We start from the raw sequence: 19,952 nt of genomic DNA on the forward strand, positions 1-19,952 counted from the left end.
ACATCCTAAACAAGTGCTCAAACACTGTTTTTATTTGGGAGGGATTTTTAAAAATTATTATATATTTATATGCATGGTACACTCTCTCTCCATATATATCTATATCTATCTATCTATCTATCTATCTATCTATCTATCTATATATATATATATATATATATATATATTTAGAGAGAGAGAGAGAGAGAGAACCATGGTAGCCATTGAAAATGAACTCCAGACACATGCCCCACCTTGTACATCTGGCTTACATTGGTTCTGGGTCCTTAGGCTTTGCAGGCAAGTACCTTAACCACTAAGCCATCTCTCCAGCCTTGTTTTTATTCTTAAACAAAGTGATGATATATTTTTAGTGGATTGGTCCTTGACATATTTCAATATGGCTTTAATTATCCCCAAAATATGATAAAAAGAACACAGGCTTAGTATCATACATGATTGGTTTAATACTGGTTTTCCTACTTGCTAGACACAGGGCATTGGGTAAGCTTCATTACACTCATTAATAAAATGGGCATGATGGTCATTTTACCACTTGTGGCTTAAATAAGTCACTATAAGAAAAGTTTTAATAAAAAATTTACTTTCCTAGCCAGATGTACAAAGTGGGGCATTCATCTGGAGTTTGTCTTCAGTGGCTAGAGGTCTGGGCACACCTTTTCTCTTTCTCTCTGTGTCTGTTTCTCTCTCTCCTTCTGCTATGCAAATATTCTATGCAAATAAATAAATAAGATTTTTGAAACTTCCTTTCATTAACTTAGGACTCCTAAAATGCTATCTTTCCAAAAGATTGTTTTTAATAATGATTATCAGTATCCAAGATTTAAAGATTTAACATGGAAAGTCAAGTACTATAGTAAGTACTATATTAAGAACTTCAACCGCCCCCCCCCCATAAACTTAGGTGTTCTGAATGCTAACTTTCCAGCTGATAGAAATTTGAAAATTAATGCCTTCTGGAGGCAGTGTATTGCTGGGGGCAGGCTTATGGGTGTTATAGCCAGTGTCCTCTTGCCAGTGTTTGGCACACTCTCCTGTTGCTGTGGTCCACCTGATATTGGCCAAGAGGTGACGTCTACCCTCTGCTCATGCCATCATTTTCCCCTGCCATAATGGGGCTTCCCTTTGAGTCTGTAAGCCAAAATAAACTTTTTTTTCCCCACAAGTTGCCCTCGATCAGGTGATTTCTACAGCAATGTGAACCTGACTACAGTAGTAAAGTTGATAATGAGAATGGGGTCATTTGCTGCTAGACACCTAACTATGTGGCTTTGGCCTTTTGTAGCTGCTTTTCAAGAGGAATGTGGAAGGATTTGAAACTTTAGCCTAAGAGACACCTCACAGTGCTGTAAGTACAGCTTGGTGGATTATTCTGGTCAGAGTTACAAGACCTGAATGTGGTAAGAACTATGGACTGTGAGGTTTGGCTTATAAGGATGAAAAGGAGCTTTGTCTGAACTGGGATAGAAGCAGTTTATGTTAGAGTATTGCTGTTATGCCCATGTCCTGAGAACTTGTGCAGAGTTGCAGTGTGTAGAAATGGACTGATGTGTGTAGACAGATATGGTACAGAAATAAATCTTTCAGCTGAAACTCCTGCTCATTTGGCTGTAATTGTATGAGAGATTACAACCATTGAGATTGGGCTAGCTGACCTGCATTGGGATAACAGAAAGAATGTAGTCTTTTATAAGGGCCTAAATTTAGAAGGTGTGTCCTATTCTTCAAAGTCTGCTTTATTCCCTCCCTAGATTAACAAACTGGCACTCCATCTGGTAGTATGGAGTATATGAAATGCAGGAAAGAAAGGGTCATTAAATTTGCAACACGATCTTGTGTTTTGGAAATGGCCATGGGCAGTGTGAAGCAGATTTGTTGGATGCCTGCACGGAAACCCAATGGAGCAATGAGGATGGACCATGGGTTGCAGCGGAGACCCAGTGGAGATGCTGGACCACAAGATGGCTACCAAGGAAAGCTGCCGGCTCCAGATGAAGTTTTCCAGGACTATGAGTAGCCTACCTGCAGGGGCAGAGTTGGAGATCCAGAGAATCATTGCTGGTTAGAATTATCAGGCTTGGAGATTTGACATTGACTAGAGTTGTTGAACTTTGAGCTAGAGAGTTTGATGTTTGCCCTGTTTAAATCTTGTATTGGTTGAATATTTCTTTGCTAGGCCCAATGCCTTTTATTTTGCAAGTGTGAGTGTTTTTACTGTGCCACTATGGGTTTGGGGGGATGTTTTTGGTATTATGGCTGAGTTAAAAGATCTTGGATTAGGGGATGTTTTAACATCATTAGAATTGATAAATCTGATCTTACTGTAACAGATTTACATTTGCTCCATGGTTTTATTGAGAATTATTGTAAATTTTTATTTTTTCTCTTTCTATAGCTCACATTTCCATCATATTTAGATGTGGTAATTTTGCCAAAAGTTTTTTTCCTCTTGCAGTGGATCTGAAACACTGCTTTGATTTCTCCATGTTCCCATTTGTTCATGAACACAGAAGACAGTATCTTTTCTGCGGGATAAAGTGGTGGGCACTGTAGCAACAGCACATGTGCCTGAGAAACTTCCAGATGAGGGCAGGGCACTGCGTGGTAAAGCAAACGACACTGTTAAGCATTAGGAGTGATAAACCTACAATATTTTGGTTGGGTTTTTTGAAGTAGGGTCTTACTCTAGCCCAGGTAGCCCTGAAATTTACTACGTAGTCTCCAGGTGGCCTCAAACTCATAGCAATCCTCTCATCTCTGCCTCCCGAGTGCTGGGATCAAAGATGTTCACTACCACGCTGGCTAAACCTACAAATTTTGCCTTAACAGACTAAAAAACGTTTCATGGAAAGACTTCCATCTAAACAGACTGGAATAAGTGGAATATGGATGGGGTGTGCACGAGAAGAGGGAACTGTTACTTGAAGGGGCCAGAGGGGAGGGCTATGGCTGTCCAGATAGTGATAATGCACCATATGAGAACCCGCCATCAACCTGTCAAGCAAAGGTGACAAAATACAACAATCTTTGGTTGGTTGGTTGGTTTTTTAAAGTAGTCTCTCACTCTAGCCCAGGCTTACCTGGAACTCACTCTGTAGTCCCAGGCTGGCATCTAACTCACAGAGATCCTCCTACCTGTGCCTCCCAAGTGCTGTGATTAACAGTGTATGCCATCACTCCAGGCTAAAACAGAATCTTTAAAGCAATGTTCAGGAAAATGCCATGACAGGAGACTACATCCATATTATACTGTGGAAACTTCGTATTACTTTTAGCATAACTTCTCCCCCACAAGAAAGACTTATGGCAGCACTTAGGTGAGTTTGACTCAGGAGCCGGGATGCTGGACTCTCAAGAGTCACCATTCTCTGCCCAGTCAGAAGCTGCGTGTCTTCGTCTCACACACTCAGGAATGAAGCTCATAGCCAATGAAGGGTGAAGTGGGGTTTCTTGTGTGTGTGTGTGCTGGAGATTGAACCCAGGGCCTTAGCCGTGCCAGACAAGCACTCTACCACTGTGCTGCATTCCCAACCCAAAGGATGAGTTTTAAAGGAAGAATTTTATTACAGAGAACAAGCAAATTTAGAGAAAAAGCTTATATTAAGTTATTAAGAAACAAAAGTAAAAAGTACTCTGCAGAACAGAAGGGACCTGAACAGGTTGCAAACAGATTCTGGACAGAGGTTTGTAGATGGTGTACTGTGACAGGTCCACAGGCAAGCCGACCAGTTTAGATAGGGCCTCAGTTAGGTCTGGGTCTCTCTCCCCCCTTTTCCCTTGTAGGCACCACATGGAATGGGAAGAAGTGGGTCCAGTTGTGTTGTCCGTACTCCCAGGTTTTCCTCATCCAGGGCTTCCAGCTAGGGTCCCCAAGCCTGCATCCTGACTGTAGGGTGTCCCTCTGAGAGGCTGTCATGGAATTGTACCAGTGCTTGTCAGATCATGTGGATAAATTTTTGTACATGTGGGTCGGTGACCCTCGCTAACTGTCACAAAATGGAGCTGCCTTGCACCGAATTTCTGTCATTCTTATCCCAGCCCACACATACGTTTCCTCCCTCTGCCACTTTTTCTAACCACAGTGTTTCTGCTGTCAGTAGCTCCCTGTTCTTTCTAATGCAAATTCACCCAGTTTAGCTTCTTCAGTTCTACTTCCCATTCATTATCCCTATCTCCTTTAGTAAGCTCTGGAGCTAATTAGCCTTTCCAAGACAGAGCAGCCTAGAAGTGTCAAGGACATCCTATGTTTGGAATGATTACTCCTCATATTTATTTGAAAAAGGAAAGGTGAGCAGGGAATGGTGGAGCACGCCTTTAATCCCAGCACTCAGGAGGCAGAGATAGGAGGATCACCATTAGTCTGAGGCCATCCTGAGATTACGTAGTGAATTCCAGGTCAGCCTGAGCTAGAGTGAGACTTTACCTCAAAAAATAAAAATAGAAATAAAGAAAAAAGAAAATGTGTCCTTTGTACATGTATTTTTTTTATTTTTCAAATCATTTCAATTCTTTTTTTTTTTTCATTTTTCAAGATAGAGTTTCACTCTAGCCCAGGCTGACCTGGAATTCACAATGTAGTCTCAGGGTGGCCTCGAACTCACAATGATCCTCCTACATCTGCCTCCTAAGTACTGGAATTTAAGGCACGAGCCACCACACCCTGCTTCATTTTCAAATAAAATCATAGGTAGTTAGTATATTCCTATTGTTGATATGTGAGTATTTTAAAAGTAAGGTTTAGCCCCACACATATTTTTGATAAATAATGGTCATTTTATTTTTATTGATTATGAATTTTATTGTATGAAACTATCAGGTGTTGGTCTAGTCCCATCAGGTTATACTCTTATATCCCCTCTCCCCCAACCCCACTGAGGACCCTCCTCAGGGGGGTTATTGGTATTCACTGTGGGGTCATGAATGCATCATCTTCTGGACGGGGGTGGAGGGTGCAATGCCTTACGATATTCTTGCCCATTCTGTAACTCCTACAGTCTTTCTGCCTCCACCTCTGTAATGTTCCCTGAGCCTTGGAGGGTGTGTTGTAAGTCTACTTAGTAGTAAGCTCTCTGCAATCTGAATTTTTGCTCTCAAGTACTTTTGAGTGTCCTCAGTGTCTATCACCATCCTCTCTGGAGCTGGTTGTTGGGTTGGCTGTGAGAGCAGCACTCATGTTTACATCACTACTTCCTCTGTACTGTCTCATGGGCCTGGTACATGTGATAGAAGTGAGTCATCTTATGTCAGGCAGTCAGCTATCTTGTCTGGTTTTTGCTGACATCTGTAAAAATACATAAATAAATAAAAGCAGATTTTCCAGCCAAGAGTGAGAGCAGTATGGATTAAAGGGGAAAAGTCTAGATATTTAAGAGACTTTTTGGTGGGCATATCTTCTGTTCTTAGCTATAAACCAATGGAAGCTTCTCTCTGGAGTCCATGGGATTCTGACTTGGTTTTCAGTACCAGAGATGAGCTCTTTCCCACTGAGCAAAGTCAGAGAGCCATTGATTACCCCCACTGTTGCACAAGTATGCACGCAGCTGGTTGTTTTCATAGCTTGCAGGCTCTCCTGCTTATTCCTGCTGTGGGTAGCCGTTATCCACCAGCAACTTGCATAGCACTTTCCAGCCCTGTGAGGACTAGCTGGCCGGGAGCTGGCTTGCTTCTAGGTTCCAGCATAATCTCTTAATGTCCTGTGTCCACAACTTGTGGTGTCTTAAGCTGTAGGGTCTTACCATTTAGCTCTGGTGGGTAACCAAATGATTTGGCAATGACCCCCATTGTTTTAAGGACCTCATGAGTCTCCCCAGCCTGTGGGGAGTAACCCAGTTCTGGTACTGGGATTTACCAACCAGTGCATGTGGTTTTAAGATTAAGCTTTCTGTCCTATAAAGGATCTACCCCAACCACCCCTCTTATTAATAGTTACATCTTTTAGTTTAATATCCAGAAGGAAGGTTTCAATGGTACTAGATCATGCTGTCATTGGTTTTATATATTCCTCCCATTCTCCCTTCCCCCTATGTCTCCTATCCATCCCCTGTATACCTTCTATCCCCTATATTCTGTCCCCCAACTTGCTTGTCAAGTAACCCCTCCTCTCCTTCCTTCCTATTTCCCCTTTCTCCTAGCTTTATTATAGTTCCCTGTCAGTACTCCTGATACTTACTGCCACTTACAATCAACTCAAGCCACTTCAAGTTAGGAAGTGCATAGAAGACAAAACATGTGGTGTTAGTCTTTCTGAGCTTGTGTGACATAACTTAGTATGTACCTATATTTTTAAAAATATTTTTATTTATTTGAGAGAGAGAGAATGGACATGTCAGGGCCTCCTGCTACTGCAAATAAACTCCAGATACATGTGCCACCTTGTGCATTTGGCTTTATATGGGTATTGGGGAACCAAACCTGGGCTGGCAGTCTTTTCAGTAAGTGCCTTAACTAGTGAGACATTTCCCTAGCCCTGTACTTTTAAATTGAAAGAAGAAAATAAAGAGCCCCTTTGATAAGGATAGGCAATATGGGGTATGAGAGGATGTATGGGATAGGAGGCTGTCCAGGGAGCAATGCAAGCTGATATCTACGAGGCATTTCTCATGCACCAGCCAGTGTTTAGTTCTGAACGCCAGGTTGGAAAACTTGAAATTCATTCTAGAACCATGGAACCATGGAAGATTTGTGGTTAGAAAATAGACATGTTCATGTCGTATTTTAATAAGTTCTACTTGGGCTTGGAAAATGGTTCAGTGGTTAAAGGTAGTTGTTGGCAAAGCCTGCCAGCCCAGATTGGTGTGGGTTCATTTCTCCAGTCCTCTCGTAAAGCCAGGTGCACAAAGTGGCAATTGCATCTGGAATTTGCTCACAGCAGCAAGAAACCCTGGTGAGCCCATTCTCTCTTTCTCTTTCTCTCTCCTCCCTCTCTTTCTCTCCTTCTCCTTATTTCAACTAAAATTTTAAATTAAAACAAAGTTCTACCTGTAGGACTAGCTCAAATGAAATGGATTAGAGAGGCAAAGATAAAAAGCGGGAATGCCAATAAGGAAGCTGAGAAGTCCAGTTAACATGTGCTCAGTACCAATCACGGTGGATTTCTGTGGCTACAAGAAAAGCTTGCTCAGGCCACCTTAATGCATTAATGTTTGTGTCAAGACTGTAGAAATAAGGGCAGGCAGCCCTGAACACACTCAGGATCTAAGACAGCTCTTGGGATGCAGGGCCCTCTTCATGCTCTGCTTCTTTCCTCCCTACACTTCTTTCTGTCTTCCATGTGGTCCTCTTGTGCTGCAAGGCAACTCTCCCCTCTCAAGAACATTTAGTTAATGAAATCCCCAGTTGGCAGCCACCAAGCACAAAGAACACTGTCCCGAGATCCCCAACTAGGGACAAGGCTGCAGCCCTGCTGCCACTGCAGTTGGCGTCCGAAGGGGGTTAAGTTCTGAGAGGAGCAGGGAGTGTCTGTCTTGGACCAAGAGTCAACTTTATTATACCAGATCTTGCATGATAGCCTCAGCCAAGTCATTTACCTTCTCTGCTTGAGTTTCTTCACCATAAAGTATGGGCACTTTAGAATTGCTGCCTTCAGAATTAATAGCCACATTTAGTTAACATGAAATTTCATATTTTGTTACTTCTGGTTAGCTAAGAACAATACCTTAGGCTGTAATTATCAATTACAAATCAAGTTTACATCTGTCTGATTTGATCACAATAATGTAAGGTAGGTAAAAATGCAGTGTTACCTCCATTTTCCCAAGATTGGGAGAAGGTGTGTGACTTATTCAAGGTCACACAGCTACTAAGAAGCAAAACTTGAATACTTGTGTTCAAATTCCAAGTCCAAGGTATATTCTTCTTGCTGCCTCCCTAAGGTTTGAGTAAATTGGTTTGACAAAAGGTGTTGTGTATGGCAGCGCAGCACATCTCAAAATTACTTTCTCCCTGCCCTCTTTTTATAAATATGTCCTGTGTTCTCCTATAGCTTTGATTTATCTGTAAACCTCTGTCTGCCCTGTACTGAAAGGGTTTTGTTGTCAAAGTGCCAGAGCTTCCCCTGCCCCCGCCAGCACTGATCCTGGCTTCCTGAATTGCAGGGAAACACTCCATCACAGTCACCACTTCCACTTCAGCTGGGAACATCGGCGAGGATGGAACCCTGAGCTGCACTTTTGAACCTGATATCAAGCTCAATGGCATTGTGATCCAATGGCTGAAAGACGGTGTTATGGGTTTGGTCCACGAGTTCAAAGGAGGCAGAGATGAGCTCTCAGACCAGCATGAAATGTTCAGAGGCCGGACAGCTGTGTTTGCCGATCAGGTGATAGTTGGCAATGCCTCTCTGAGACTGAAAAACGTGCGGCTCACAGATGCAGGCACCTACAAATGTCACATCAGCACTTCAAAAGGCAAAGGGCATGCCAGCCTTGAGTACAAAACTGGAGGTGAGTTGCTTCTAGAAAAAAAAAAAAAAAAGAGTACCAAAGATACTCTGGGCACAAGCTGCTGATAAAATCTGGAGTTCAGTTCATAGTAATGCACCAGTAATGGTTTCAATCACAATGGCTATTTAAGATACTAACATTAGAGGAGCAAAAAGTAATTTTCTGGTTTTCTCTCTCTCTCTCTCACCACTATTTTTTAATATTTTATTTACTTATTTATGAAAGAGAGAGAGAGTCAGGCAGAGAGAATGCATATGGGCACATTAGGGTCTCTAGCCACTGTAAATGCACTCCAGACCTATGCACCACATTGTGCATCTGGCTTTACATGGGTACTGGGGAATCAAACCTGGAAGTGCCTTAACCACTAAGCCATCTTTTTCAGCCTTCTCTCCACTCTTTTTGAAACTTTTATGCAAACATAATACTAATGGTTCATTAAAAACATGCTAAAGGCTGGCAAGAGTGCTTAATAATTAAGGCACTTGCCAGCAAAGCCTAAGGACCTAGGTTCGATTCCCCAGTACCCACATAAGTCAGATGCACATGGTGGCACATGTGTCTGGAGGTTGTAGTGGTTGGAGTCCCTGGTGAGCACATTTTCTCTCTCTACCTGCCTCTTGTTTCTTATCTCACTTTCTCTCTCAAAATGGATAAATAAAAATTTTTTTCCCAAAAAAGCATGGTAAATAGGTTCAATTCCCCAGTACCCAAGTAAACCAAATACACAATGTGGTATATGCATCTGGAGTTTGTTGGCAGTGGCTTGCAGCCCTGGTGTGCTCATTTTTCCTCTCTCTCTCTCTCTCTCTCTCTTGCTCTCTCGCTCTCTCTTTCTCAAATAAATAAATAAATAAATTTTAAGAACATAGTAAAGACTTGGAAGATGGCTCAGTGATTGAAGGCATTTGCTTACAAAGCCTGCTGACCCAGGTTTAATTCACAGTTACCCAAACAAAGTTGGACATACATTTGTTTGCAGCAACAAGTGACTCTGGTATACCCGTACACACACATGCAAATAAATAATATTTCAAAAGAACAAAGCAAAGGTTTCCTTTCACACTTATTCAGCACTAGCCTAATCCTGAGGCAAAAAGGATGCTAAATGTCTTAGCTTGTCAACTGAACTAATAGTATATCAGTTATGTGTAATGTGACAGAATTTTTACAAGTGTGCCTCTACCTAGATATAGTGGAAAGACAGCCTGCACTTCCAAATAGTTACCTTAGCATTAGAATTACCTTAGAAACCAGGTAACTACCTTTCTTTCTCTTCCTGAGTCCTAGAGCTGAATAGTCTCTACCCAAGCAAACTCCAAATCCCCATGATGACTAGACCCGTGTATGAGCTTTCTATGGGGGACAGGCGAACTGTTTGTTTCTTTCTTCTTCCTTTATCATTCAAGCAGAAAGATGCATGAATTCCAGAAGGCTTCCAGGTTCCTAGGAAAATGCCCAGATGTCCCAAGAATAAGCATTTTCTAAGAATAAGCTTGGTCACTGAAGATGCTCTTATTTGGGGAAAATTATCTGTTGTAACAATAATATACCTAGAGCTTAAGTCCTTAGTGGTATTAGTCAAAGGGCTGTAATATACAGCAAGACTGTAAGCAAGTCATTATTTGCTCTTACAGTACAGTGGGCCATACACAAATAGTAGCTTGGGGAGGTGCTGGGTCATTTCAGTGATGGAAATGACTGTGGGTTTGAGCCCTAGCCCTTCAAGGCTATATTGTCTAATCTGTCTTTCCTCAACATTTTCCCTCTTTGACCTTTAACCTGCAGCCTTCAGTGTGCCAGAGATGAATGTGGACTATAATGCCAGTTCTGAGAGCCTGCGCTGTGAGGCTCCTCGATGGTTCCCCCAGCCCACAGTAGCCTGGGCATCCCAAATTGACCAAGGAGCCAACTTCTCAGAAGTCTCCAACACCAGCTTTGAGTTGAATTCTGAGAACGTGACCATGAAGGTTGTGTCCGTGCTCTACAATGTCACGATCAACAACACATACTCCTGTATGATTGAAAACAACATTGCCAAAGCCACAGGGGATATCAAAGTGACAGGTGAGTTTTCTGACTCCCCTGCCCCACCCCAGTGCTGGGGATCAAACCTGGAGCCTTGGACATACTGGATAAGTACTCTATGACTAAGCTGTACCCCATCCCTCTCCAGAAAGAAAATAATATCTAAATTAAAATTTAATTAAATTATTTAACATATATTTGGGTATAAAAGTCTAGCGACCTTGATCACAATTCCAGTTGGGACTGCATCATGTGACAGAAAGTCTAACACAACGCAAGCTTTATAGCACACCAGTCACAGGTGGGGTTTAGGCTTCTCCTTCTTCACTCTCTTGTCTGTGGCTTTCTGGAGACCGTGCTCGGGTTCTGAGGTTCTGTCTAGTGGGGGACTATTGATACAAGGTGGAGAGTGCTGACTGGCAATTTTGCTACATTCAGTTGGTAAACTATATTCTAAGTTCCTCCAAAACTGGTTGGGTTCTAAATTGTCCTTTGAGATCTGAAGACCAAAGTCTAACCTCTGAGTGGGTCTTAGTCAGCCATAACGGGACTGATTCTCTCACTAATACTCATCCAAGACAATCTGAAACCCCTGTATTGAACTGGCCTCCTAGCACCCTCACTGAGAACTGGATGAAAATGCCAAGCCCCTTAACCACTGCTTTAGTACATATGAACTTAGGACTAAGCTAGTGTCAAGAAAATACAGGCCGAACTGGGACTTAAGACCATCCCTCTCAGGCTAAACTAAACTCAAGCTTCAGGAGGAAGGAGTTTGTCAGGAGAGTTCCTGGTTTTATCAAACCTGGAATGGGCCCCCAAATACCTTGCACATTGTAAGTGCCTGATAAATGTTTGCTGAACATAACTGAATAATCATATTCATAACAGCTTGTATATTATTTCAAATCACATATGCATATGTATATGAATCTTAGTCTGTGGGATGGGAGAATATATTTACAAATCATCTAATAAGGTGTTAATATCAAGGATATATAAGAAACGCTTAGCACTTCACAACAAAATTATCAAATAGCTAGATTTTAGGGATCTTGATTTTGGGGACTGAGGTTCAAACCCAGGGCCTTTTGCATGCTAGGCAAGTGCTCTACCAATGAGCTATATCCCCAGCACTAAACAACTGAATTTTAAAATGAGCAAGGTATTAGAATATGTATTTTTTCAAGTATGACATACAAATGACCAAGAAACTTAAGAAACTATGTTTAACATCACTAATCATCTGATGAACACAAAATAAAATCACTATAGTGCATCACCTCATGCCCGTTAGCATGAGGCTACTATCACCTAAACTAAAACTAAAACTAAAACTAAATTAAGCAAAAAGGCAAACAAAAACCCCAGAAACTAACTGGTGTTGGTGAGAAGTAGAGAAACTACTCTCATTGTCTAAACCAGTGTGTAGATATGTCCTCAAAGAATAAAGATCATGATCCTGCCATCCTACTTTCAGGTTTATGTCCAAAAGAATTCAAAGAAATTCTCAGATCTTTGTCAATATTTATGTTCATAATAAAACTATTCATAATAGTCTAGTTAGCCATTCTAAATAGTCTCCTATTCAGAAGAAACTCAAAGTCTCCATTGATGACATGGATACAGGTAGGTGAAGTGGATAAAATAAAGCATACATACAATGGAATAGCATTCAGCCTTAGAAAGAAAGGGGGTTCTAGCACATGCTTTAACATTGTGACCTTTCAGGGAATTATGCTCAGTGAAATAAGCTAGTCACAAGACATAAATAATGTATGTATCTACTCAAATAAGATACCTAAAGCAGGCAAAGTCACAGAAACAAAGTAAAATGGTGATTACACAGAAGAGGTAGAGAAGAGGAAAGTTGTCTTTGATGACTACAGAGCTTAGATATGGATATGAAAAAAACATCCAGAGATTAGACTGGGGAGATGGTTCAGCAGTTAAAGGTGCTTGCTTGCAAAGCTTGCCAGTCTTGGTTTGATCCCCCAGTACTCATATAAAGACAGCCAGTGGCACCTGCATTTGGAGTTTATTTACAGTGACAAGAGGCCCTGGCAAACCAGAGTCTCTCCCACTGTCAAGCAGTAAAACTATTCTTAAAAAACCTCTGGAGATCTAGTTTATATCAATGCAAATATACTTAACATTATTGACTACATATTTTAAAATATCTGCAATAGTAAAGGTGATATTATGTGCATAATACACACACACACAGAGATACACACACACACACATACTTACATATATGTGAAAACTATTTTTTTTGGATCTTTCTTAGTTACCTTATTTGAGAAAACTCACTCAAATAAGTTGAACTAAAAGGGGTTGTTTACCAAAACCAAATAGAGAAATGCAACGGAATGACTTTACGAATAGATGGAGATAGGAGTTTAAATCTGTTGGATTTCTTTGTCTCTTTTTTTCTACTTTATTTTCTGTTATTTTAGTCTATGTAGTAAAATGTGGTTCCAAAATCTCCTACATTATTTAACTCTTTCACCCAGGTGTGGTGGAGCACACCTATAATCCCAGCACTTTTGAGGGTGAAGCAGGAGAATTATAAATTTGAAAACAACATGGGCTACCTAGTAAGACCCTATCTCAAACAAACAAACAAAAAACCCTCTGAATTAGGATGGTCCATCAGTCCCACTCTACATTCCCAAGAAGGATTGATTGGCCAAGGTGGGTAAGCTGACCACAAAGAGACCAATGGAGTAGGATCTAATGGGAGGTCTACTCAGAGGGGGAATGAATCATTGCTAATTTAAAAGGATGATATTGGCAGGAGTGCCTCAGCTCAGATCTCTATAAAAAGCTCCACACTGTATAATGGCTACTTTCTGGTAAAGATCAATGAACTAAAAACATGGACACTAACTACACCTGCTCAGTGACAGAGCCTCCTTATGTGCTTATTGAATGCCTCACAATGTGTATTCCAAGTGCCAGTCCTGAGACTGAGTGCAAGTTGAGCCATCTCCCCAGCCTCAACTTTTGGTAGCTCAAGATTTTTTTCAAAGGCATAATTTCTTTTTGTTATGCATACTGTAGGAGTCCTGTGGGAAAAGAGAGAAGAATTAAAAGATGCTTGAACAAAATAATATATAGGTCTTAGAAAAAGTGAATGTGAAAATAAAGAGATAGGTCAACATGGCTTTGATATTCCTACATGGGATGTTTAGTAGTTTGCTACAACAAAGAAAACCAAAACAAGAAAACGGAACAGAAGTAACAGGTGGGGAGAAGATAAGGGGTTCGAGATGCTGAGCTTAGCATGCCCATGCAGTACACAGGTGGAGATGCCCAGTGCTTGGCAAGCTACACAGTACATGTAGGTCTGGGGAGAGGTTACAGCCTTATTGCAGATATATCCTTCTATGAATGAGGTTTTTGGCCTCCCTGTTGCCCTGATACACTCTTCCTCAGAGGAAAAAAAAAAGCAAATTTATCTGAGTGGTGAGGACATTAGAACCTGAACAATCACAGCTTCTCCTTTATCACAGCTTACTCTCAGAAAGTGGATCTCCACTCTGTTCTCTAAGCCATCAGTTCTGGGGGCAGAATGTGGCCCAGCTGGGGAGGGGTGCCCAGCCTGGCTCTCTCTGTCACTGGGGAAGAGTCCGGCTGCAGCCCACCTGTTTCCCACAAAGCACCATCCTTTGTCACCAGAGTTTTTAGCAGAACTGGTCACATTTTAGCCTTTCAGTTGCTTTATTTCATCCTTCTCTTTAATTGATTCATACATAACCTGGAAAGGGGTGTTGTTTACTGGAATCCTTTGACTCCTAATAGTAGATGCTCAAAATATTTCATGAACAATTGTGTTTTTAACTGACACATTTGGCAACAACTATAAATCCAGATGTGAAACTTAGGACAGAATTAAGATAAGGAAGCATATATGTAAATGAGAATCATGGAAGTGATGATTATTGGGCTTGGGTGGAGCTGGTATTATAGTTGTGTGCTTTGCTGATACTTACTGGGTACTTACTAGGTGCCAGGCACTGTTTTAAGTACTTACGTATATGTATCCACTCAGTCCCCATAATAACCTTATGAAGTAGGTTGTTACTATTTTAGCCTTATGTTATAGAGGAAGAAATTAAAGCAAATATGTATTGTATAACTTTCCTGAAGTCACATGGCTAATGAGTGACAGAAGTGAAATGAACTAAATGAAATTGGATTGCCTAGAAGGAAAACACAGTGCAAGAAGAGTAATTTCATTTCATCACTTCTACTTTCCTCGAGTAGAAAATAGAATCAATAATTCCATATTGCTTTACAGAGGTGTGATGAAAGGTAATGATGCATGCTCTGTGAAGGTCATTGCCAAGGATTGGGGCTGGGAAGATGACTTAGTGGTTTGGGTTCAATTCCCCAGTGCCCACATACATAAAGCCAGAGGCACAAAGTTGAGCATTTTGAGTTTGTTTGCAGTGGCAAATGGCCCTGGAATGCCCATGCCCCCCTTCCCTTGCAAGTAAATAAATAAATTATTTTTAAAAACTATGCTCTAAAAGAAAACCAAGGGCTGGCCATGGCTGTTTAGCCTGATTTTTATGTGGTAACCAGTAAGTTTCTTTGTCAGTAGGTTTTCTTGGCCAACATTCACATGAAGAGGACATCTGGCTTCTCTGGCTAGGACTCTGAAGGCTTTTCCTTCTCTCCGCAGACTCTGAGATCAAAAGGCGCAGCCAACTACAGCTGCTGAGCTCAGGGGTTTCCCTGTGTGCTTCCTCCTTTGCCCTCAGCTGGGTGCCCATGTCTCTCTCCACTTACCTGATGCTAAGATAACGTGCTTTGCCCACACAAAGACACACAAAGTTACTGGTACAACAGGTGAGATGACCCATGAATGGTGTGGTAGATTGGTTATGTGTGTGTTTGCCTTCCAGTGAGTCCAACAGCCTCCAGCATCAGCCACAGAGAGAAACATACAACGATGCAGGGCCGTGACTTCTGCCAGCATTGCAGAAGACAACCTGTCAGCACTGTTACATGGAAAGCAGTGATCTCACCTACAGCTTACAGGAAATCCAACTCCACACAGCTCAAATATTTGTGTAAATCCAAACACCTCTTAACTTAATGAGTCACTAGTGAATACAAAGATATCTTACTGAAGAGAAAGGGATGTTTGGCTGTGACAAAATATCTTGTGTTTCACTGATGTACACATAGTCATCTGGATGGCTTTCCCTGTGCTCACCCCTGGCCCCTTCCACCTGGGCTCTGTTGACGGGGAAACTGGTGGGTGACTCATCAGCTAGCCCTCCTGCTGAGACCTAGTCTCACTTTAGTTCTCTGCCACCAAATATTATTAGGACATTTCCTTCTAAAAATTATACTACATATGAAATTTGTTGAAAACCGAGCTCATGTAGTTCCAGTCAGCACTCCACATGAACTGCCAAGGCATCCAAGGGTCACAGTCCCAGAGTTATTTTTAACTTCCCTCTGTCCTTCATGACAATTTGTCTCCAACCTCTGTAATATTTCTCCCACTTCGTCTCTCAGACTGATTCCAATCCAGTCTTCATCATCTCATGAACAAGTCTTGTTCTCAAACTTTGTGCCTTCATGTCGTCCCCATTTCAGGTAACAGGACGCAAGTGCCATAATGGGGGTGTTCAAACACCACAGCATTGCTTTGCTCTGGAGCTCAGAATGGCCCTGGGCACCACTGTATTGAAGTCTAAGTCCTGGGCTGTGCAGCTCTAGTCCTCTAACAGTTCTTCCTTCTCTCAACCACTACTCTGACTCTGGGTTTGCTCGCTTACTCATTGCCCCCTCTTGGAAACCTACACCCCTACAACAGTTCACATGCATACCTTCCTTTATTCATTTCAGAAAAGGGCTTCCTAGCTTGAGCCCCCTTTCCTGGGAGTCCGTGTGTCCTGCATTCTCTTGGTATGTTGTGCACTGTATACCTAACAGTTTCCAAGGCACATATAGTCCTTGCCTTGATTTTTAAGAGCTGCTGGCAGGCAAGGGTCCATTCAATTGCTTCTCATCATTCTTTCTGTTATTCTCCAAGCTATTAAAATAGTACAGTGCACGAAGTCTCTGCTTTGTAGGGAAACCTGCCAGTTCTCATCACTTCCAGTCGTCCATGGTTGTCAGTTGAGGGTGATTTCTACAAGGACGTCATCCTTTGGGGACTTCCCTTACAGCAGGAAGCACCCTTGCTTCTTTCCTTGATTCCCTTCAACAACATAAATGGGCTTTTTGTTTCTTTGTTTGTTTTGTTTTTCGAGGTAAGGTCTCACTCTAGCTCAGGCTGACCTGGAATTCACTATATAGTCTCAGGGTAGCCTTGAACTCAAGGTGATCCTCCTACCTCTGCCTCCCAAGTGCTGGGATTAAAGGCATGTGCCACCACTCCTGGCTTATAAATGGGTTTTTAATAACATGCAACTAGAGCAGATGACCTATAAAGTATAGCCTGCTCATATTTGCCTCATATACACTTAGAACAATACTGTACAGTCTTTTTAAAAAGTATTTATTATTTTATTATTTATCCATTCATTCATGACAGAGAGAGAGAGGGAGAGACAGAGAGAGAGAGAGAGAACAGGTATGCCAGGGCTTCTTCTTGCCACTGAAAATGAACTCTAGATGCATTGCCACATTGTGCATCTGTCTTTATGTGGGTATTGAGGAATCGAACCTGGGCCTGCAAGATTTGCAAGCAAGTGCCTTTAACTGCTGAACAATCTCTCTAGCCCTTTCTAAAAGCCATGGGGTGCATGAAAAGAAGGGTGCTCACAGTCAGGATACTTGGATTACATACTTTTTCTCAGTTAGAATTCCATCTGTTTCTCTCAAACAGCCATAGAAAAATAACCTCACATCAAAGAGATTTTTTAAATAAATGGATAGATAATGTTTAACACACACTATAACCAGTCATGACATTTTAGGTCACACACACTCCCTGACTAGGAATTGAGGAGAAGCCATCTTCCACCCCAGTTCAGAATGTGTTCAGGCTTTGTCGCTCAGTTCCTGTTTGCTCTTAGACCTGCCTCTTCCCTGCCACTGTCACTGCGATACTCCTCCTTCAGTATGCACTGGAGCCATCCCCCTTCCCTCAGCAATGTATAGGACCCATGTGGCCATGACAGAACATCAAAATACTAAAAAATTAGCTTATTTCTAAACAAGAGGTACACTCATACAGTGGCAGAGAGACTCTCAGGTCTCAATAAAGGTTTGCTGAGTGGCTATAATGTTATCTTTATTGCTGTTATTTTCAGGATTCCAGAAATCTACAGGAACACTTTACAAGATATAACCTAGTTTTATATTTCTTGGAGAAAATGAACTCATGTCTAGAAGTCTGAGTCAACAAACGGAAACAAGAGAGAAAAGGAAAGCAAACAAAGACCACAGCAGCCTCCCGTATGAGCACATAGGCCGACCTTCAGAGACATGTGTGCAAAGTTGGGGGTTCATCTGAACTGGAGCAGAATATTAAGAATACTGAGTACTCGAAAAACAAAAAAAGAAAGGAAGGAGTGAAGGAAGTAAGGAAGGAAAAATATTTGCCAGGCTTGGTGGTGCATGCCTTTAATCCCAGCACTTGGGAGGCAGAGGTAGGAAGATCACCGTGAATTCAAGGCCACCCTGAAAATGCATAGTGAATTCCAGGCCAGCCTGGGCTAGAGTGAGATCCTACCTCAAAAAAACAACAACAAAAAATTTAGTAATAATAAAATAAAAAGAGAATACTGAGTAAAACGCATGTGTTTGCCCGTATCTCAGGGACCTCCCCTTACCTACCAGGTCCTGGGAGTGAGAGAACCAGACATTGCAGCTATCTGATTCCTTTATCCATGTACTGCAGTGCTCCTCTGAGGAGCTTCTGGGAGGTTTTAATCACCGCATATTCATGTTCCATGCTCTGCACATGAAATGGCAGTGCACATTGTGTGAAGCTGCTTCTTGGTGCCACCACACATCTCATAAGTGGCTGCCTTGGAGCAACAGGCCCGTCAGTGTCTTCATCATGATGCTTCAAAACTGCCTTGACTTCTCCTTCCACCCGATAAATGCCAAAGACATGACAATGGCCATAATTTTAAGTGGAAAAAATTGTTGAGTGACACTGATTTTCTAAACAATCTAAGCAATTTCTTTGTGAACAAATCCTTCTTGGATGATGCTGATGTGTGAGTGGCTCAGGGAAGCAGCTCTCCTCATCTTATCATGTAGCCTATGCTATCAGAAGGCTTGAGGTGTCTGCTTTCTACCCTGCACAGAGAGCCATGACCTCAGTTTTACAAATCTATGACTCCACTGGGGTGACTTTTGTCCCTTCTTATCTTCCACAAGGCATCTGGCCACATCTGGAGACAATTTTGGTTGTCACAACCAAGGGAAGAGGGAGAACAGAGCTACTGGCATCTAGTAGGTCAAGCTTAGAAACACTGCTCAACATCCTACCGTGGATGAGACATCTCCTATGATGAAGAATGACCAGCTCAAATGTTGCCACATCAAGGTTAAGAAACCTTGAATCAGAATGGAAAGAATCTAGAAGAGACCGTAGCAAATGAATGGCTTCCTGAAGTGGGCATCAGCTCTGTCCCTGGTGACTGGCTCAGCACAAGCGCCAGTGTTCCCCATGGTGCACCAGCAAAATACCCTGCAGCTGGCAAGACCTGTGGGCAATTCCTGGTGGGATTCTTCCTGCTCATTGTGCTTCGAGCTTCCTCTCCCTTCATTCTACCCTGCACAATAAATTTGTTTGGCAAGAAGGCTGCCCAAGTTCCTTCTCAAGTTCTCTGACTCTGAATTTCATATACTGCCTGGCCAAAATGCAGGTCATGTCAACAAACATGGACCTTCTTTGAAACACACCGAGACTTTTAAGCTTCCTGTTTGTTTTTCCCATTGTTTATTGTTATGCCTGTTTGTTTGTTTTTTAATGTGCCAGAGATCAAATCCAGGGCCTCATGCATACAGGGGAATGCTATACCATGGAGCTACACAAGACTTCTGAGAGAAAACAGGGCAATGACCTTTTGAAATGAAGCCTTGAGGAGTGAAGTGTTAAGCAAAGACCACTTTGTTTCCAGTCATCTCTCCATACGTTCATGTTGACCACTGCCTCCCTGGACTTTGAACCCACATTCTGTATTATGTTTATTATAGGAAACGTTGGAGTTCTGATGGTCCCGGAGAATGATTAAATTCACATTTCCAGCATGGTTTTCTGCCTGGTCTGTCACAGAAAGTGAAGAAGGAAAGATGAATTAGGAAGCCACAGCACAGGTCATAGAGACAAATACTCAGCCCATAACAAGCCTTCCACAAATGTTAGGTGAATGAGAGGGAGGTGATGTTTGTTGAATGGATGGGAGATGATGTCAAGTGGATGGATGAGAGGTGATATTTGTTGAATGGATGGGAGGTGATGTTAGTTTAATAGATAGGAGGTGATGTTAGTTGAAT

General features: G+C 42.0%; 1 protein-coding gene across 3 annotated transcripts in view; it reads left to right on the top strand.

The window, feature by feature from the left end:
• The window catches only part of Vtcn1 (V-set domain containing T cell activation inhibitor 1), a 75,309-nt gene extending 55,603 nt beyond the window's left edge, over nucleotides 1–19,706 (top strand). The window contains exons 3-6 of one of the 3 annotated variants that reach the window (XM_045138414.1): nucleotides 8,094–8,441; nucleotides 10,230–10,508; nucleotides 15,163–15,329; nucleotides 18,831–19,706. In XM_045138414.1, the coding sequence (XP_044994349.1) occupies nucleotides 8,094–8,441; nucleotides 10,230–10,508; nucleotides 15,163–15,284 (749 nt within the window). In that variant the 3' untranslated portion in view covers nucleotides 15,285–15,329; nucleotides 18,831–19,706. Of the gene's footprint in view, nucleotides 1–8,093; nucleotides 8,442–10,229; nucleotides 10,509–15,162; nucleotides 15,330–17,752; nucleotides 18,054–18,830 lie in introns of those variants that run through there. The other 2 variants (XM_045138413.1, XM_045138415.1) reach the window with 2 other exon arrangements.
• Nucleotides 19,707–19,952: the final 246 nt, after the last annotated feature.

Source organism: Jaculus jaculus, chromosome 19 (assembly GCF_020740685.1).
Source record: "Jaculus jaculus isolate mJacJac1 chromosome 19, mJacJac1.mat.Y.cur, whole genome shotgun sequence".
Taxonomy (NCBI): Eukaryota; Metazoa; Chordata; class Mammalia; order Rodentia; family Dipodidae; genus Jaculus; species Jaculus jaculus.